This window comes from Carya illinoinensis, chromosome 16, assembly GCF_018687715.1.
Source record: "Carya illinoinensis cultivar Pawnee chromosome 16, C.illinoinensisPawnee_v1, whole genome shotgun sequence".
Classification (NCBI taxonomy): Eukaryota; Viridiplantae; Streptophyta; class Magnoliopsida; order Fagales; family Juglandaceae; genus Carya; species Carya illinoinensis.
This window is the reverse complement of record NC_056767.1, coordinates 30,394,940-30,414,162: the sequence shown is the minus strand read 5'-3', so window position 1 is coordinate 30,414,162 and position 19,223 is coordinate 30,394,940. Positions and strand designations below refer to the sequence as shown.

Sequence of the window (19,223 nt, the reverse complement as noted above, 5' to 3'; positions counted from 1 at the left end):
AGCTCACCATAAGAGACCTTTTCTCCTTGAAGCGACCATTAAATTTGAGTCACTATACAATAATATCTAAAAGAGTGTCAATATTACCTTGATATCCATAATTAGGTTGAGCACCTTGATCTTCTCTTGGCAATCTTGCATGCCTTTCTCTTAAACTTAAAGATAACTAGTTTTTTTGTTTTTTTGGTTACATGGGGAGGAAGATTCAATCCTTGGTTCTCTTAATGAGAAACCAGGGTGTTGCCAATTGATCCAAAACGATATTCGCAACTTAAAGATAATTAGTTAGTTCCTAGAAATACATCAATATCTCATCATCTGTGTATTCATATAAAGATTAACTCATTACCTAAACGTACTTCATATATATAATAAGAATAATTATTAGAAAGTTCTTAAAGAGTACAGACACATGATACCCTATCTTATCATATGATATGTCATACTAGTAAAAAATAATGCTCACATGAAAATTTTAATAGCATGACATTCTATAATAGTATTACTAAAGTTGTCGTCCAATAATCTTATTAATTAAGAAAAGAAAAAGTCATTCATTCCATTAGCGGTTTTCATTTTGTTCTTTTTATTTCTCCTGAGCTATACAACACACCGTCCCACTAACAACGAAACCGCATTTACAAAGAAACCAACTCTCAAACAAGCCCAACCAACAATACGAGCTGCACCATAAAGGCCATTTCTCCTCGAAGCAGCGGCTATTCATTATCAATATATTGTCCAACAAAAGTGCCATGAAGGGACAAATACCACCTACATTGCACTCATCAAACCTATGTTGTACTGAACTTTTACCGCTCCAATATACATGAGAACAACTTTTTCACCTACCATGGATAATTACACTAGGATATCTCTATGTGGCCTTGTCTTCTTCATCCAAGGTTCTAGCCATAAGTTTTTTAGTATATACACGATGGCGTCGCTCTCTTGCATAAATAACCCAGAAGATCATTGACAGCATTACGGCAGCAGATACTATTACTAACCCAATATAAATCCATTCACTATATCTTCGCAGGCCAGGACAATGGTGTTTGCTGATGTCTGTGAATGTTTGCCTTGCAAATGTGCAGTCCTCCAAACCAATCAAGAATGGAGCATAACGATACAATCCATAGCTCACATTTACAGCCGCTGCCATCTGGCTGTAGAAGAGGGGGGTCAACCGGCCAGGAGTGTTACAAATACCAGATGCTGAAACTTGACAGGTATAATCCTTCCACACCTGCTTCAAACAAAGGTTGAAAATCTCATTCACTTATGTTCAGCAAACATTTGTCATGTGTGAAGTACAACGAGGTAAGTTTTAGACACGAGAGAGAAGTAGAAGTATATTTTCATGACATGGAATCTTGCCAAGGTAGGGACCCTTAAGACCCACCCCTAGAAAGTAAACCCCAGATACACAGACCCCATTTGTCAGAACCGTGTATCAGACAATCCAAGGGAACCCCTTATGCATGTCAAACCCAGTATGTTCGAGTCCACAGCTCATCCCAAATCAGCGCTTGACCACTAGGCTGCACCCTAACAAGTAGCAGAGGGATTTTGCCAAGGAAATTCTTGCAAATTTCTCTATTAGTTCCCATATATAAGCACGTCAAAGTCTAAAGAGTCAAAAGTTGACAATTAGCAGTTGACAGTTCTACTGTTTATACTGAATTGTATTCAATGCTACTTTCAGTTCAATGAAAAGCGAATCCTCATAGCATAAACAAAATGGGATCATTGGAAATCAGAGGGAATATTGCATAACGATAACTGAGGCTAAATTGAGGACATGGAACACATTTTATTTAGAACAGACATTCTTTTTTATTTTCTTTTCAATCATTTTGGTAGACATTCAATGGGATTGAAATGTACTAAAACCCTTCATGTGAATGCTTTATCCATTACTTCCAACTTAAATTCAAATAATTAAGTTATATTACCTTTGGAGCATTTCTCAGCTGCACCTCACCAGGTGCACAATGCCGACCCGAGAGATCAGGATGAAATGGGTTGCAAAGAACAGGAATCAATGGACCAGATTGATTGAAATACAAGGGCCCAGCTTTGGGGGAAAAATTAACATTAGAGATATTGTTGATCATGACATCAGCTACAATGACAAGCTGGTAGGTGACATTTTTGGATTGTAAAAGGGCTTCTTGGGCGGTTGCATTGTCCACACATGGGAGTATATCATCTAAAGCTGTATGTGCAGTGGGGTTCTGGACCCACTCATCCATTGCAACACATGTATCTGCAACCACACTAATGAATTTAGAAAAGTAGTTAGCTATATAGATTAAATGTGCAACACAGGGTTGTCACAAAAGTACCAAAAATGCTGTAACATATTCATCTCCTTATCAAAGAAGCTATGATTAGTTGATCTTTGTACGCTTTTAGACTGATGGACTAAATTGAACAAGGATAAACAAAGATATCCTTCATCCCTGCACTCTTAAACAATCAAAAAGCAATTGAAACGTTGACAACCCAATCAGTTGGAGAAGAAAGCTCACAAGACCTCGTTGAAGTTTATTTTTAATAAGTAAATCTCAACCAAGCTTTTTTTTTTTTACAAGCAATAAGAGGAATCTCAACCAAGTTTATAATAAATAGCTGAACTTAACATCACATTCTGTTTCTTTTTGCAGGGACTGTTGGATCCTTTACCGTAGTGTGTATCAATGGATTTGCTTCCTAAGCTTCACTAGCTTGAAATTTTAATAAAAGTAACAAAAATAGTTACAGAAGCCCGAGGCAGAAAGAGAGAGGTTGGGGGGGGGGGGGGGGGGGGGGGGGGGGGTTGTGGATAAAACAAAAGCAATCATTCTTTGGGGTCAATAAATTACATCCTAATGCAAGGGAAGGTAATTCATAGAATCCCATGCACATGAATGTCGTGTACAAAATATTTTATTTTATAAGCCTGTACTAAATGATGGGCTGCTTTTCTAGTAAATGTTCTATTAACTTCACTAAACATCACATTTATCTTTGTTAACTTTTTTGATAAGTAAAAATCGAGCTAGAATTAAATGCTGCCCTTCCAACATGATGCACCATCCATAGCCATCTAAACTTTTTATACACCACCACTTGCTATTCAGTGTGGGAAATGTGGCTTTCTACATCCATGAGAATTCTAATTGTACAATTTTCTACAATTTTCTTCCAAAACATATATAATATTTGGGTGTTAACTTTTAATAAACACAAACTTGAACTATTTCCAAGAACCATAAAACACTGATCAGAAAAATTGGCTGGAAAGGCTTAACAATTCTAAACATGCCAGTGGCCATAGGTGAACTGCCTATTTGCTTATAATATTTGGGAGAAATCATACCACAACTGGGGTTATAGAGAATTCTAAGCACAAGAAGACAGTCGCATCACAAGAAAGAAAACTGAGGTACAAAAAAGAGTGGAACATTTTGCCTATTCAGTTTTCAAATTATTTGTTAAAAGTGATTCCATATCTGTTACTAACTGTTGAACCCAAGATTTCAAGTTTCGTATAATTATATATCTACACATGGATTTTGATGATAACAAACGAATTCAAATAATAAAGGAGTCTCAAACTCAAGTTGTCTATACAATGAAGTCAAGCACATCAATGAATCAAGCATGAGCAAGAAGGGAACAAGTTCACATTAAAACTCATAGAGTAATATTGTAAATCTCTTGAAAAATTTGAGATTAGGATTAAAGCTCAAATTTAATATTTTAACATAAAGCATTAAAATATATTTTCCACATGTGTACGAATATTTTGAAAATTAAATTTGAAAATTTGAAAAATGATTAATTGTCATCTTTCACATGTGTATGACATGATTAAAAGTTTGAATTTTGAAAATATTAAAGATGATTGGTTGTCATCTTTCACATGTGCATGCTTTATTTGAATATTTTCAAAAGTGATTGATGCTCTTTTTGACTTATGCAAAAGGTAGATGATTTTGTTAGAAAAATTTGAAAAGGAAATGATACTCTTTTTGTCATATGCGAAAAGTAAAAAGATTAGATTTGAAATTTTTGAAAAGTGAATAATAATATTTTTAACAATTGAAAAAGAATAAACCTTTATTTGAATTTTTTTTTTTTGAAAAAGTGAATGATGTTGTCTTTGACAATGAAAAAAGAAGAAACTTTTATTTGAATTTTTTGAAAAAGTGAATGATGTCGTCTTTGACAATTGAAAAAGAAGAAATTTTTATTTGAATTTTTTAAAAAATGAATGATGTTGTCTTTGACATGTGAAATTTGAATATGAAGTTTCTTATACCTATAAATAGATCATTTGAGAGATTCAAATTTGCAACACCAAGAGCATACACATATCATTGCAAGTTTTGCAACATTCATTCAAAGTTTTCAATCTTTCTTTTCTAAGCATTGAGCCTTAATCCTTATTCATTTTGAAAGATATATAGTTTGCACTGTATTGTTCTTATTTCACTCATTGATGAGTGATCTTTGATAACCTACCCACTATAATCTCTTGTATCAGTAAAAGGGAGTGTATAACCCTTGTGCGTGTAGAAAGTGTTCTACACAGGAAATAGTTGAATGGCCACGTGTAAAGTAATTGCAAGTGTAGAGTAATTGTAAGTGTAGAGAGTGTTTTACACGGATCTTTTGTAGTGGTGTTGTTTAAAGGTGTAATTGGTTTCTATTTCCACCTGAAAAAAGTTGAATAGTGAATTTGGAGATCCTCGAGGGGTAGCTTAAGGCCAGGACGTAGGCATTGGAGCCGAACCTCGTTAACATACTGAGTTTGTTTCTCTTTTACCCTTACTTTTTCTATTTATTATTATTTTATATTTTGTTTATATTTTATATTGTGTATTTGATTTATAATTATTAATTTTTTAAATACAACCTAATTCACCCCCCCTCTTGTGTTAGTCATCTGAGCAACACTAAAGTTTCAAATGCAAAAAGAAAAGAAAAATCGCATGCTTGCTTCATAGAAGCCATAAAACAGTTGAACACGTTATAACCAGCAAAATGAAGAGGCAGCATAGATAATAAATTAACAAATAGAAAACAACTGTAATTAAGCATAACTTACTTATGGAGGAGGAGAAAAATGCCACATAAAATGAATGTGCCAGTGACAAGAATCCACCCAATCATTATCAAGCTGTAGGCATCCCACATAAATGTTAATTTACAAAAATAAGATAACTAAAAGAGAACTCATTCCAAAATTATAAATGACCTCTTTTTTAATAATTGAGCATGAAAAGGGCTTAATGTTTAAATCACTTACAAGTATACCAGAGGTTGCATCCCAAGAATGGAAAATACTGCAACAAGTAGCCATAACAATGATATAAAAACAAATAAATAAGCCACAACTATAATAAGCCATATGATGAAAATATTCTTCTTCTAGTCCAAGAGAACAAAAAACTCACAAAATCCAAGAAATGCCAAAAAGAGCATGACAGCCGCAACAATGATAAGAGCCAGTCTTCTGCATAGCAGAACAACAGATAAATGTTACCTAAAAGGATTTCGAGCACCAGAAAAAGTAGTAGGAGCTTATACTTACACGCTATCCAGGCCATCTTGTATATCCTTTGAATTATCTGAAGTCTTCTGAGAAAGAGTGGAAGCAGAAGACTCGATCTTTGTTTCAATAATGTCAATGCTCTGCTGCACCTCTGATGGGAGAAATATAGAATCCACTATGATTCCCTTGGCTGCAGCAAGATAACCTGACACATTTCTGAGGTTTTCAACAATGGTATCTGCCTGATTCACAACATAATCCAGTGTGTTGGTTGTACTGCTGTGAAACTTGCCCTGACCAGTGTACAGAACTATGCATCCAGCACTGTAATTGGAGAAAAAAAATTGAGTCAGAAATTACTGATCTCAGAAATTATATAATGGAACTTAAAATTTCGGTAATTGTGCTTTACATAGAGAAGGCAAGAGATATACATTGCTGAAAGGGTGACGAGGATGAGAAAAATAATTGACAGAGCATAGGCTGTTCGAGAATAGCCATAAGGCTCTCTTGGACAACAGCAATAGCAGAGACAGATAATGGAGAAGGTTAGACCAAAAAGCACAAACCAAACGCCAGCAATGATAAAGAATGGCGCCGCGGTTAAACCAACAGACTGCATTATAAAATGATAATCAGAGCACAAAAAAAAAATCTAATTGAGCAAGACAATCTGCTAGAGGAACTGATGACCAGAAGATCAATACATGATTTGAGCCTGATGGGTAAAATAAATCAAGAAAAGTATAAGCAAATCCCAAGTAATGACCAATTCATGGACAATACTTCAGCAGTAGAAAATAGGCAAAGGTCATAAACAGAGTTCACCTAGAATTATAAAAATTCAAAGCCAAGATAGTAAGAGACCAAAATGCACTGTAAATAGAAGAGGATATCAACATACGGTTTCACAACCTATACAATTAAATACAACCAAAACCCTGATGGAAAGATATGACCGATTATGTGCAATGAATTATCAAAACTTTTTATTTGTAAAAAAAATATTTGTAACAAAAAATAAAAACTTGGAGAAAGTTGTTAAATTTCAATTCGAGGAAAAAAAAACCGATGAGAGATAAATATGTTTAGGTGTTTAGAAGGAAAAAAAAAAATCTCACAGCCCAGTAATGTTCATTGCTAATATTCCAGCCACCACTGTAGCGGTTAAACCCGTCAAGAGGGTCCTTCCTGAGTGTCCTCGTCTCAGCCAATATCAGAAACGAGTTCCCTGCACTCTTCTCCGCAACAGACTTCTTTGTGTTCCAATGCACCACCCCACCATATTCTTTCTCAATCTCTATAACGTCCAAAACCACGCACATGCGAAAGAGTCATCTTTACAAAACAGATTGTTGTAAAAACAAATAATTACCATTAAAATCACCTGGACTACGTAGCGTGTGGTGGACCTGAGAGCTTGCGAAGGCTGGAGAGATGAAGAGGAAGACGGACAAAGAAAAGAGAAGAAAAAACGATGGGTTTGGTCTCAGACATAACATGGTGGGTTCGCTTCTGTTCGTTTCCGCTTCCAGAGCCTGGAAACACTCTGGTTTCTCGGAGCAGAGAGAGAGAGAGAGGATGACAGTGATTAAGCTGAGATTTTTGGCAGTGTGGCACAATGTTCGGAAAGAAAACCACATTACTATTAGCTCCATACGCGGTTCGTCCGTGTGCGTGGTGTGTGTGCGTTTTTTTTTTTTTTCCTCTCCCCTTTTTCTGCGACGAAAAGACCTTTTGGTGCTTTTGTGAAGAGGAAGATTTATTTCCTTTCTATGGGAATAATATTTAAGATGTATAACAATTTTTTTATCCATTATTTTGGTATCATGATTTTTTGAGTTCGATATTCCGCCATTTATATAATATCACTTCATTTAGATATAGTAATTTTTTGTTCGAAAGAAATTAGTGGGTAAATATTAAGAGAATTTATGAACTATTTAATTTTAATTAATAGTCTAGATTATTAAATCTTGAACATATTAATCTATCATTTTCTTTCTTAACATAATATGCAACATACATTTCATGTTATGAAGTAGAAGATTTTGCATAATTTCTGTGGTATTTTCCTTAATATATATTAAAAGAGATGTTGATAATCATGAGGAGGCAGCTTAATACTTCTATATCAGAAAGGTTAGCTTTCCCAATCATAAAGATCGAAGAAAAGGTGGAGCAATATATATGTTGGTGGCGCCTAGCATCAGTTAATTAAGCATATATATCCAATTAGTACATTGCATGCAAGTTTTGTCCAATAATCTTTGCAAGTGTGAATCAATTACTAAAGACGTTATCGTACTTCAATTGAACTGCAAAGACAATTCCACGAACGATCTATATATACGTTCAATGTATTTTCTTTTTTAAGAAGTTAAAAAAAAAAAAAAAACCATTGTCTTTACATTTTCCCTCTTGATCTATATATATATGGCCCTCATGTCCAAGTTCGCGGAATGAAATAACAGATGAAACCATCACCATAACTGAAAAAATAAATAAAGATGTTTCAAAGAAGGAACGGGTACTTCTCTGCTAGAAAAATGAGCACCCCACCTTCAACCCCCACCCCCAACCCCCCAACAAAGGAAAGGAAAGTAATAATAAAGGTGCATGAATGAGACCCTACTTTTAACCTAACAGGTTTTAAGATATGCAAGAAGTAGTACTCATCTCTGAGCTTGTTTGAAGGGTGCGTTTGCTTGATCCGGCTGGCCACCTATATCTAGTACAGGTTAAGAAAGCTAACAAAGTCAATATGGCAGATCATGTCACTCAATGAGGGTAGAGAATATTGGTCCATCCAAAATTTAAAGCTCGGCTATGATTTAAAGTAAATATCTTTAATCAAAAAACTTCATCAGAAACTTTCGTGATCTTCTTTTGTGGTGAATCCTTTCCAACCACTACAAGTAAGAGGGGGGGGGGGGGGGGGTGGTGAAAAAAAAAAAACGTGAAAAAGCGTCATAAAAAGGTTGGTGTGTTTCACATCCAAACAAAGGAAACAAGAATAATAAGCAAAAGCAAAATGTTGCTTTGAGTTGTAGGTAGGCAGTTAAGAGAAAACCGGCCTTAAGATTGAACTACTCCACGACATGATGATGATGCTTCTTTGACTTATGGAATATATCTTGATAGCTAATCAATTCTGGTCTTTTTGATACGCAAAACCCTACTAAAGCAAGGATGTTTGGTTCGTTATTTTTCTAATTTTCTTGTTCGAAATGAATGGTTGTTTAATTTTGGACAATAGACACATACGCATTATAATGAAGCAACAGAAGGCTGATGGAGTGCATGACGTGCAACACAAAAAAAAAAAAGAGAAATGATTTGTGTAGTCGGCAAATGCAGTCGACGTGCAGTCATTTTGAAAAAAAATGAATTAATATGGAACTTATATGAAAAAAAAAATTATTTTTATAACTTTTTTTTTATTGATTCGGTACAATTATGAAAAAAAAAATTATTTATTCTGTACAACTGACTGTATTTATTGACTGCGTCTAGTAAAGCCGAAAAAGAAAAAATTAAACAAGGAGAGATAGCCGCGTCACCTTCCTTTCTCTTTCTCTCTCATTACTCATACCGTATTTGTGAAACAGTAAGCACGGCCTGCCAATTAAACGTGTCAAGCTGTCCTGATCTTGCGCATTCATTAGCAGTTTCGTTTACAATTCGAGGCTTCCTCGATCAGACGTTATCAATCATCCTCAGGCTCTCTCACGAGGCAGGCAGGGCAGCAGCTTGCCTCGCCCTTTAAAATAATGAAAAATTTCATTATTTTAATTTAAAAAAAAAAAATTAAACTGCTCTATAGCCGGAGACGTACACATGCATTTTGGCTGTTGGATGTTCATGAGCATGATATGATCATGTCGCGGTGAGTTAGTTGTTCATGATGTTCAACATCCGGAAAGACGTAATTTTCTGTTTTTTGTCTTACATTATAAAAAGAAGCAAAACTTTAAATATAAATTAAAATCAATGTACATAAGATCATGTTGACATAGATCGATAGCTCAACGGCAGCGAAAAAGATTGTTGAAAATGTAATATTCAGAGCTAGCGAAGCTCCACCTAAACTCCCAAATCAAAATTAAATTATTGAATTGGGACGTTGGAACTTGTGTCAGTTCCACCTGGTTCAGATTTTTATTTATTATTTACAAGAATTAACGAGTAATGCAAGCAAGACACATGACATGATCATAGTACTCCGAAATTTATTAATGGCCCTGGTTTATCAATTTCTTTTGCTGCACTGCACGTACATTCCATATATATATATATAATCCTTAATATTTAAGGAGCATCCGTATTAATTAATTATTTAATTGAGGATCGGAGCTAATTTTTGCTTTAAAAAAAAGCAGGATTTTCTTTCTTTCATCAATTGTTGGTTTGGAGTTGGACCGGCCACTCGAATCACCGCCCAGTACTTTCTCTCTGATCTCTCGTCTGTTTTTGTCTGTTCTATTCGTTTTAAGGAAGAAGATCGAATAAGCCGAGAAAAGTCATGAATGCATGCATGCTTGAAACAAAATAACAGAGAATCTCATGCGTACGTACTCATGTGTCATGTAAAGGAGCCCCGCCCCATTAATTTGGTGGAGAATGCGTGCAAATGGGGCATCTGATCAGAAAGAAAAATAAAAATTTTCCATGCCTTAATTAATTTTGGTGGTAATGTAGATCGTCTGAGAAAGAAAGACTAGACAAAATAAATAATTAAATTTTTACTAATTAAGAGGAAGAAAAATGTGCAATTGTTGTAACCAATTATTAATTCATATATGTGTTCGATCGATCTCAAGAATTGAAACGGAAAGGATTGGGGGGACTTCTGTTTTATGGCAATGAAGCACATGAATTCTAACATATTGATATATAAATATATATATATATATATATATATTTATATATATATATATATATATGTATATATAATATTAATAATTGCGATTTGGTTTTGCCTGCAGGGCCTGATGAGTTGGTCCTTAATTCTCCATTACTAACGGATGATCTCATCATATATGTTCTTTACTAATTCCATAATAATAAAATAAAGTTAATAAGGTTAAATTAAGTACTACTGTATCTTAATTTCCACTCTTCGTACGTAGTGCATCAGATTCAAGTTTAGTGATGATCTATTCCAAATATTATATGTGCTAGGGGCATTTTCGTCGGGGCCTAGAGCCCATAATATTGACTTAGGCTCATACTTAGTTAGGCCCAATGAGCTATGGGAATGTCAACCCAAGCTGAGAAAAGCCCCCCATTGAGAGTCAAGCAGGCTCCAGACCCGTGCGAGTCGGGGGTAATAATCAACATTGAGATGAAACGTTGCAGAAAGACGCGGGAAACCAAGATTGGAGAAAAGGGAAAGAGACGGCATCAGACAACTCTACTAGAGACCTACGCTACATTAAATGACTGACATCAAGAAAACTATAGTGGTGGAGACTTTGGGGAGAGGTGTTCATCTGTCCCAAAACACAGGGTATGGTCCACCTAACCTAAAAGACCAAGTATAAAAGCCGCCCAAAACTCAAGTCTGTTGTGAATTATACTCCACTGTTATCTTCTTTTTTAAACACTTTTGATTTCTATTCTATACTAACTTTGGCATTGGAGGTTCTCCTGGCCACTGCAGGGCCACCCCTCTATTGCGTCAGGATCTAACTCGAGTGAAGACCTAGACCGGCCGAGCGATCCGTCCCAAGGACTTACGAAACATGACGTTAAAATTTGGCGTCGTTTGTGGGATTCGACTAATCTTACGGTCGAGCATGTCCTTTGTATGCCTGCGAGGACCCGTTCTCAGTTGGCAAAGGAGCAGGACGAAGGCATGGCAAGTGGCATGGAAGAAAGGTTGGTTGCTATGGAGAAGCTCATTGGAAGGCTCAATAACGAGGTGAAGGACCTTCGGGAGGAAAATTAGGCCCTCAAGGATACCTTCTGCAACTCAGTACACTAGGACGAGGCCAGTGTCAGCTAACACCATTAGATAAAAGAGGAGGAGGGCCACAATGCCCAAGACGAAAGGAAACGCATGCAGTAGGACCTACGTAACCTTCAGGGAAAGTATGAGGAGGTATTGAGGAAGATGGGCAGCTCGTCCTCAGTAGACAAACTACTGGTCAGCACAGGCCTATCGTATAGTGCATGGGTGACATGACGCTGCACGGGTTCCTCGAGGAGGTAGCATGTAGAGCCTTCTCGCTGACCTTGAAGGGACCCGTGAGAACGTGGTTTGGATTCTTGGCGCCCGAATCCATTGAGAACTTCGACAAGCTGACCCGCCTGTTCCTCACTCACTTTATGGCCAACCAAAGACGAAGACTCCCGGCCACTTACCTCCTCACCATCAAGTAGAGGGAAGATGAGAGCATGAAGACTTAACTGGCCAGGTTCAACAAGGAGCATGTCACCCAATTGATGTTCATGGCTAAGCTGGCAAAAAAAACCCCTGCCACTCTCTGAGAGTTCATGGATTAGGCTAATAACTTCATCAATGCAGAGGATATCCTCCACGCCCTGACTAAGCCCTAGCAGAAGGAGGTGGAGGGAGTGCACAAAAAGGAAAAGACCTTGACCAAAGTCTCCACCCTGGAGAAGATGAAATGTAAACAACAAGAGTCGAGAAAGGAGGAGCCTGCTGTGAGAGGCATGCAACATAGGTCCGACCGTTCGACATTCACTGTCACACAGGAGAAGTGGCACACATTGGGGGAACGTTGCTACTGTACCCACCATCGAACCACTTCTCATAACACCGGGGAGTGCCGATGACCTCCAACAGGTTACCGTCCATCGTGGTATCCACCCTCCCAGCGGAGAGAGCATGCGTGGAGGGGATGCTCCAGGGAGAGGAGTCCCACCCAAGAATACCAACAGAGGGGACAGGAGAGCCCGAGAAGAGGAGACACACATCGTCAACCACCCCCACCCTCTCAACAAGTGTATACACCCACATAACCAGCTTGTATACACATTAATTGGCCTTTTTCCTCAATTGTTGGTTGGAGTTGGACCAGCCACTCGAATCACCCAGTACTTTCAGTCTGATCTCTCTGTCCATTTTTGTATGTTCTATTCATTTTAAGGAAGAAGATCGAACAAGAGAAAAGTCATGAATGCATGCATGCTTGAAACAAAATAATAGAGAATCTCATGAGTACTCATGTGTCATGTAAAGGAGCCCTGCCCCATTAATTTGGTGGAGAGTGCGTGCAAATGGGGCATCTGATCAGCAAGAAAAATAAAAATTTTATGTGCCTTAATTAATTTTGTTGGTAACGTAGATCGTCTCATGAACAAGAAAGAGACAAAATAAATAATTAAATTTTTACTAATTAAGAGGAAGAAGAATGTGCAATTGAACCGGAAAGGATTGTGGGGAGGGCAATGCAATCATCTTGTGAAAGTTATAGCTAGGCCGAGCTGACTTCTGTTTTATTGATAATAATGAAGATAATTAAGTGAATTGCAAAATGTCGTTCAAGTTGTCGATTAAGTTTAGTTCAACGGACAATGGTTTTTTATTTTTATTTTTATGCAATAAAGATAGTAGGTCCCCTTATGGCAATGAAGCAAAATTCTAACATAGTAACATATTGATTTATATAATATTAATTGCGATTTGGTTTTGCCAGCAGGGCCTGATGAGTTGGTCCGTAACTCTCCATTACTAACGGATGATCTAATCACATTATATGTTCTTTACTAATTCCATAAAAATAAAATAAAGTTAAGGTTAAATTAATTAGTACTTAATTTCCACTCTTTGTAGTGCATTAGATCCAAGTTTAGTGATGGTCTGTTCCAAATATTATATGTAGGACTGAAAATGTGTTTTACTACTATACGTACGATCGTGATAAAACTAAGCTGAGTAATGATAAACTTTCGGTATGGTTTGTTCTTCAAGCAATTACAAATAATTATAGTTATTGAAAGAGGAATTAGGAGATAAGTTAAATTAAACTTGAAAATAAGGATTGATAAATTGGCTATATATTAATGTCCATTCATATCTAATGACCTTATGATCCGGAATTGAAGTATAAATGTAACTAATCATGATTTAGAGAACAAATTGGAGCTCTCCAGGTACTACACCGACCCGGCCTTGACCACGCGGGACATATTTGTGTATATGTATGTGTGTGTGTGTAAAACAAGCCCACATTCAGATTAATTTCAAGCTAAAAGACTAGCCTACGTACATGCAGCTGCCGATCACTTGACCCAGATCAAGGAAAGTTTTAGTACCCCAAACATATTAATTAATTACCAATAGTGATGGGCCGAATTATCTCAAGTAGCAATAGTACTTTCGGCAGACCATTTCGAGACTGGCTAGCTAGCTAGGGTTTTTTTTTTTTTAATAATTTAGAGTTTAGACTTACATATAATATAATTAATTAAGAATCTAAGATTAGTATTCATATATATATGGAACAACTCTTTGTACCCTTTGTACACCCAAAACTTAGAGAAAGAAGGTCTAACTTATCTCTAAAACACCCAGAACGCAAATTGCTCAGAGCTTCTCCTCCTCCCCCTTCTCCTTCTCCATCCATCTTCTCTTCAGGCTTTCCATTGTTTTTTCCTTGATTTTTTAATTTTTTCAGGTTGAGGAGGATGAAACGTAGATCTACAGCTCTCCGGCCCAGCAGCCAACATGAGCCACTCCACTAGATTCCCAAGCTACCAATCTATAAGACGGGCGAAGAAGTTTGCCGAAAGGGGCGGTGCATGAGCCACACTGGAGAGTTAAAGTTGGCATATGGATACCACGCGCCTCTATCCAGGGAGGCTTTCTGCCACCATGCACAGCTGTTTTGGGGCCAGGGCACTAGCCGTTTCAGATTTGCTGATCTACATTGTCCCAGGGCAATGCATGTTATACAGCCCCCCGCTTAGTGTTTTACATTTATGTTTTCTAATGTGTTTTACATTTTTGTTGTCTTTTATGTTTTAGTCGGTCTATGTTAAGTTTCAGTGTTTCTAGTTTAGTGTAGTTTAGTTTTGTTGTTTGTGTTGGTTAATAATAAAAATGAATAGGCTATTTCATTTTTTCGTCTCACTACTACTTTTGGAGGATCGGGTGTTCTGTCTCTCTCCTCTTTTGGAGGATGGGGATGGTTCATCCCTCTCATCCTGTGGAGGGTGGGGGTGGGTTATCTATATTTTTACAGAGTGTTATACTCTCAGACAATCCATGATTGAAATCCCAATAAGTTTTGCCATTTGAGAGGGTATAGAAGTTAAGACAATGTCCGTCATAAATAAATTTGTGTGTGGGGTTGCCCCAAACAGATGAGTAGTTTAACCTGTAATCTAGATTTTTCTGTATTCATTAGTCACAGCTGTAACTTTGCTTTTATAGAATGAAATGAAGTCCTTTTCCATAATATATATATATATATATATATATATATATATATATGGAACAATATCGTACTATCTCAAAGTAGTAAACAAAAGTATGGTAAATAGTTTTCATTTGCTTAACTATTGAATTCAAATTCATGTTTGGAACCTTTGAACGCTTGCTGATCGAATGGCCCCCACGTAGACAGTATTCATGCATGAGGATCGTACTTAGTGTCGTATAATCATATTATGAGAAAGAAAAAGTCTATAGACAACCGACATGTGTCCCTGCCACGGCATCATGTCTTACATGGCACATTACCAAACGATGTCGTTTTGTATTTTAATTCCCAAACAAAGAAGATGTAGTAGATTCGAAACCCTCATTCCATTCTAAGATAGAAGTTGATTCATCTTCTCCATCCCCATCGTCTTTCCCAAGAAGCCAGCCTCCAATCCCCCCATCGAAACTCGCATTCCCCCACGAAGCCAGCCTCCATCCCCATCGAAACCCTCTTCTCTATCCATGTCGTCTTCCCCACAAAGCCACAACCAGTCAGCCAGTATCTTCTCCTTAGATCCATGAACCTCAAGGCTCGAACCCACGCATCAAACCTTAGGGTTTCAAATCCAAAAAATCAAGAATTAGAAAATCAATAGACGAATGAGTATCCCCATGAACTTTCTAGGCCGTTTGTGCCTAGAGGTGTCAAATTATGTTAACGAGTCGTGTTTATATTGTGTCAAAGCATATATATTATACCTTATGGGTAAATTTGAACCTGACCCGTTAAACTTATTGTGTCAAAATATCAAATCCTAATACGACCCATTAATATAACGAGTCATGTTGTGTCAATCTGTTTCAACCCATTTTATGTAAATGGATTGAATAGATGGCTTTGACTAGATTAAATTTAGTATAATTTTATATAAATATTAAAATCATAATATCTATAAAAATTATAAAACTAACTACAAGTTCAAAATTACAATCCAAATAATAAAAATATCAAAATTAAAATTCTAAAAATGTTACTTTTAGGTATAAAGGTATAATTGTAATTTTAACTTTTTTAACAGGTCATAATGGGTTATAATGTGTCAAAACGGGTTGATTTGGTTAATCCAGTTAAACAATCATGCCTTAACGGGTCAACCTGTTTTGGCATAAACTCGTTAAGACTAAACCCAAACTCTCTATTATCGTGTTGGGTGAACGGGTCGTGTCACATATTGTCACCCCTACTTGTGCCCAACGAATGGCTTTGATAAGGCTTGTGCTCGTTGGAGTTTCATATGGGGGAGGGGATTGAGATGGGATTTTCTTCAATGCCTAGTTCAACACCCTCTCCGCTAACTTCACAGCATCTTCATCGCCACCAGCATGGCAATAGCTTGGCTGAAAATGCCACTAGGATCAAAGATCAATGCAAAAGCAAGATGGAGAGGGGTAAATTGTGGGTGACCAGCACTAATTGCCAACTCATGTGTGGTGGCGATAGCCTCGTTGGTCTTGTGGGTGAACTTGTCAGGATTCATCTTTGCTTCTTAATTAGTACCTTGAAGCAATCGTTGTTGTAAAAAGAAAGTGATCAAATTTTAAGATCAGAGCCACAAAGAGCAGAATTCTAATGAAAGCTAAGAAAATGAATCATAGTAACACAAATAAAACAAAAAATAAAAAAGACATGGCGCCAAGTGTTACGAAAGCTTGTTTGACCGTGGGTATTTACAAGTCCCTCAAGATTTCTGCTATGATTTTGATTGGAAGGAAAGAAAATCTTGCCTTTTCTTCTACAAAATTGTTTGATGTGTATGGAGAAAAAAGAGAAGATCAAAGTAGTGAGGAGCAGAGAGGGGAAGCGGAACTTCCTTGCTCTAGAGAGAAAAACGAGGCCTTTTCATACCTTTTTTTTTTTTAATAATATTAGCTGACGTGGCAGTATGCCGATGCCACGGCAGGGATGCACTCTAGTTGTCCTTAGAATTGTTGTACGAGAAAAAAATGAAAGTAAGAGAAAATATTTGAGCCAAAGATTTATGTATGTAATTTAGTTCGATCAATGCAATCCAAATATATATATATATATATATATATATATATATATATATATAAAATAGCAAATCAAATGTTCATAATTGTTTTATGCGGTACATGCATTAATGGAGGGTCCATTTGGTGCTTCTAGCCCAATAGAAAAAGGCTCTCTATCTACCGCCCCAAACTAGAGAACCCATGTCCAGTAGAGATATACACGCTACACGCCACCTTGCATGGGAGGGTACGAGCTTCATGTATGTACGTGGTTGTTTCGGTTACTTAGAGATATTCTACGCTGATAAACATTACGCAAGATAGACATCACATGAGTGTGATCTCATATAGTGCTGATCTAATTTAATGAGAAACCTTTATATATACCAGGTAATCTCAAAGACAATCTAATTTGAATTCTGAATTACTTGAGTAAGATTCTTACTGACTTAAGTATTGGAGTATTTTCAGATATATCATGCCGGCGTTTTCTTATATCCTATAGGTGAATGGTTATGTTTGAAGTGGTGGGACACATCCTTAACATGCATCGTCGCTCCAATGCCTATTAAACTTTTTATGCGAGAGGGCGTAAATTAAAAGTAAGTAAATTTGTTTCAACCCCATGCACGCGCGATACAAGAAATTAACATTGTGATCTATGGAGACAAATAATTTTAGATGACCCATACTAGGTCGACAGAGGATCGTAAGTAATAATAGTCCATAGATATATGAGTCGTCTAAGCAAAGGCCAATTAAGTGAGATCGAAAGACTCATGACCTACCATACATTAATATAACATATACCAGCCAACAAAAATTGGTGCATGAGATTTAATTAAGAAATATATATCAGATTACTAGAATAACAATATCAATTTGCTCATTCATAATAAAAAAGCCGCTCTCTCTAGGATGAGTCTTCTCCAACACAATATGAGTCAACTCCACTTTGAGTAGTTTTCACTATCATCTTTCCTCAGCTGGAAACCTCACTCACCATAACCAACCCCACACTCTTTCCACAAATAGGAAAACCAGTCCACCTAAACCTCTCCCAGTACCACCATGTCCCACACAAACCCACCTTTCTCGCTCTTTGATCCCCCAAGTACCAACATAGAAGGCCTAGTGACAGGTACAAAAAGTTCCACTGACAAAAGCATATGCACTGAAACCAACAACTTGATCACAAATCAACTGGAGATCGAGCAGCTTATCAGTCAGGCGAAAAGCTCTTTCCTAGAACGATCTCTAACTAGAACAGGAGGCTGGTACTGCAAATCTTCAATACCTGACTTTGGTTGGTAAGTTGATTTCATCCAAACCTCTCAACCGTAACACCTATCACAATATTTTTAAAGCTGTCTGGAGCTTTGTTGAGGGGCTTTTAATTGATGACTTAGAACCGAACACCTTCCTATTTATTTTCCCAACATAGAAAGACAAAGACAGAATCCTTGAAAATAGGCCATGGAATTTCAGAGGGTACCATTTGGCTTTCAAAAACTACCCTCCGGGACTGAGTATCCAAGAACTGGACCTGTACAAGTCTGCATTCTGGGTACAAATCCATGGCCTACCTCGTGAAATGCTTACTATCAATAATGCTGAAAGAATCGGGAAGGTTCTCGGTAACCTTTTGGAAGTTGATAAAGCTGCAATTTTTGGAGTGACACTGAGGAGTTATTTGCGTATCAGAGTGGAAATTGATATTAAAAAACCGCTCCAGGAAGGTTAAATCTAAATAGGCCAGGAAGAATGCTGAAGAAAATTTTGATCAAATATGAATGTCTGTCTGAGTTCTGCTACGCATGTGGATTGCTGGGGCATATAATACAAGCATGCCCATCACATGCAGGTATTCTAGAAGAATCAAAGTATAGGCCTTGGATGAGAGCGGAAAGTTATAATTTCAGGCTTATTCCGAGGCAAATGAGGGAGATGAATTCTCAACCACAATCAGGACATCCTCAGGTCAATATGACAGTAAATGAGAATCTGGTTCAACATTATCAGGAGGAGATACCAGAGCTCCAAGCAGCATCTCAACTTTGCGTAAGGAAGCAACTAAAAGCTATGCTCCCTCCTGTTCGTATAGGTGAGCCAAGGATTATAATGTCTCAAGCAAGAGTATCAACAGACAAAACTTTCTTCAGTAAGGGGAAAGGAAAGATGGTAGTAGACGAGGTAAATTGTTTCTCAAAACTAGAAAACAACTGCAATACCATCAATATTTTT

At 37.0% G+C, this 19,223-nt stretch overlaps 1 protein-coding gene across 1 annotated transcript; it reads right to left on the bottom strand.

Annotated features, from left to right (window-relative positions):
* Positions 1–497: 497 nt before the first annotated feature.
* Positions 498–7,243, bottom strand: LOC122299943. Its single transcript, XM_043110429.1, has 9 exons — positions 6,936–7,243; positions 6,670–6,848; positions 5,983–6,164; positions 5,588–5,872; positions 5,451–5,509; positions 5,303–5,339; positions 5,102–5,173; positions 1,959–2,283; positions 498–1,249 (listed from the first exon to the last, which is right to left on the bottom strand). The coding sequence occupies exons 1-9, from the start codon at positions 7,204–7,206 to the stop codon at positions 878–880; spliced, it is 1,782 nt and encodes a 593-aa protein (XP_042966363.1). The 5' UTR covers positions 7,207–7,243; the 3' UTR covers positions 498–877.
* Positions 7,244–19,223: the final 11,980 nt, after the last annotated feature.

Excerpts from the sequence above, each read along its gene's own strand:
- LOC122299943 (XM_043110429.1), bottom strand. The coding sequence starts at position 7,206 with ATGGAGCTAATAGTAATGTGGTTTTCTTTCCGAACATTGTGCCACACT. Across the intron at positions 6,849-6,935 it reads CCACACGCTACGTAGTCCAG|AGATTGAGAAAGAATATGGT; the intron begins GTGATTTTAATG and ends TGGACGTTATAG. Across the intron at positions 5,174-5,302 it reads ATGCAACCTCTGGTATACTT|CTTGATAATGATTGGGTGGA; the intron begins GTAAGTGATTTA and ends GGATGCCTACAG.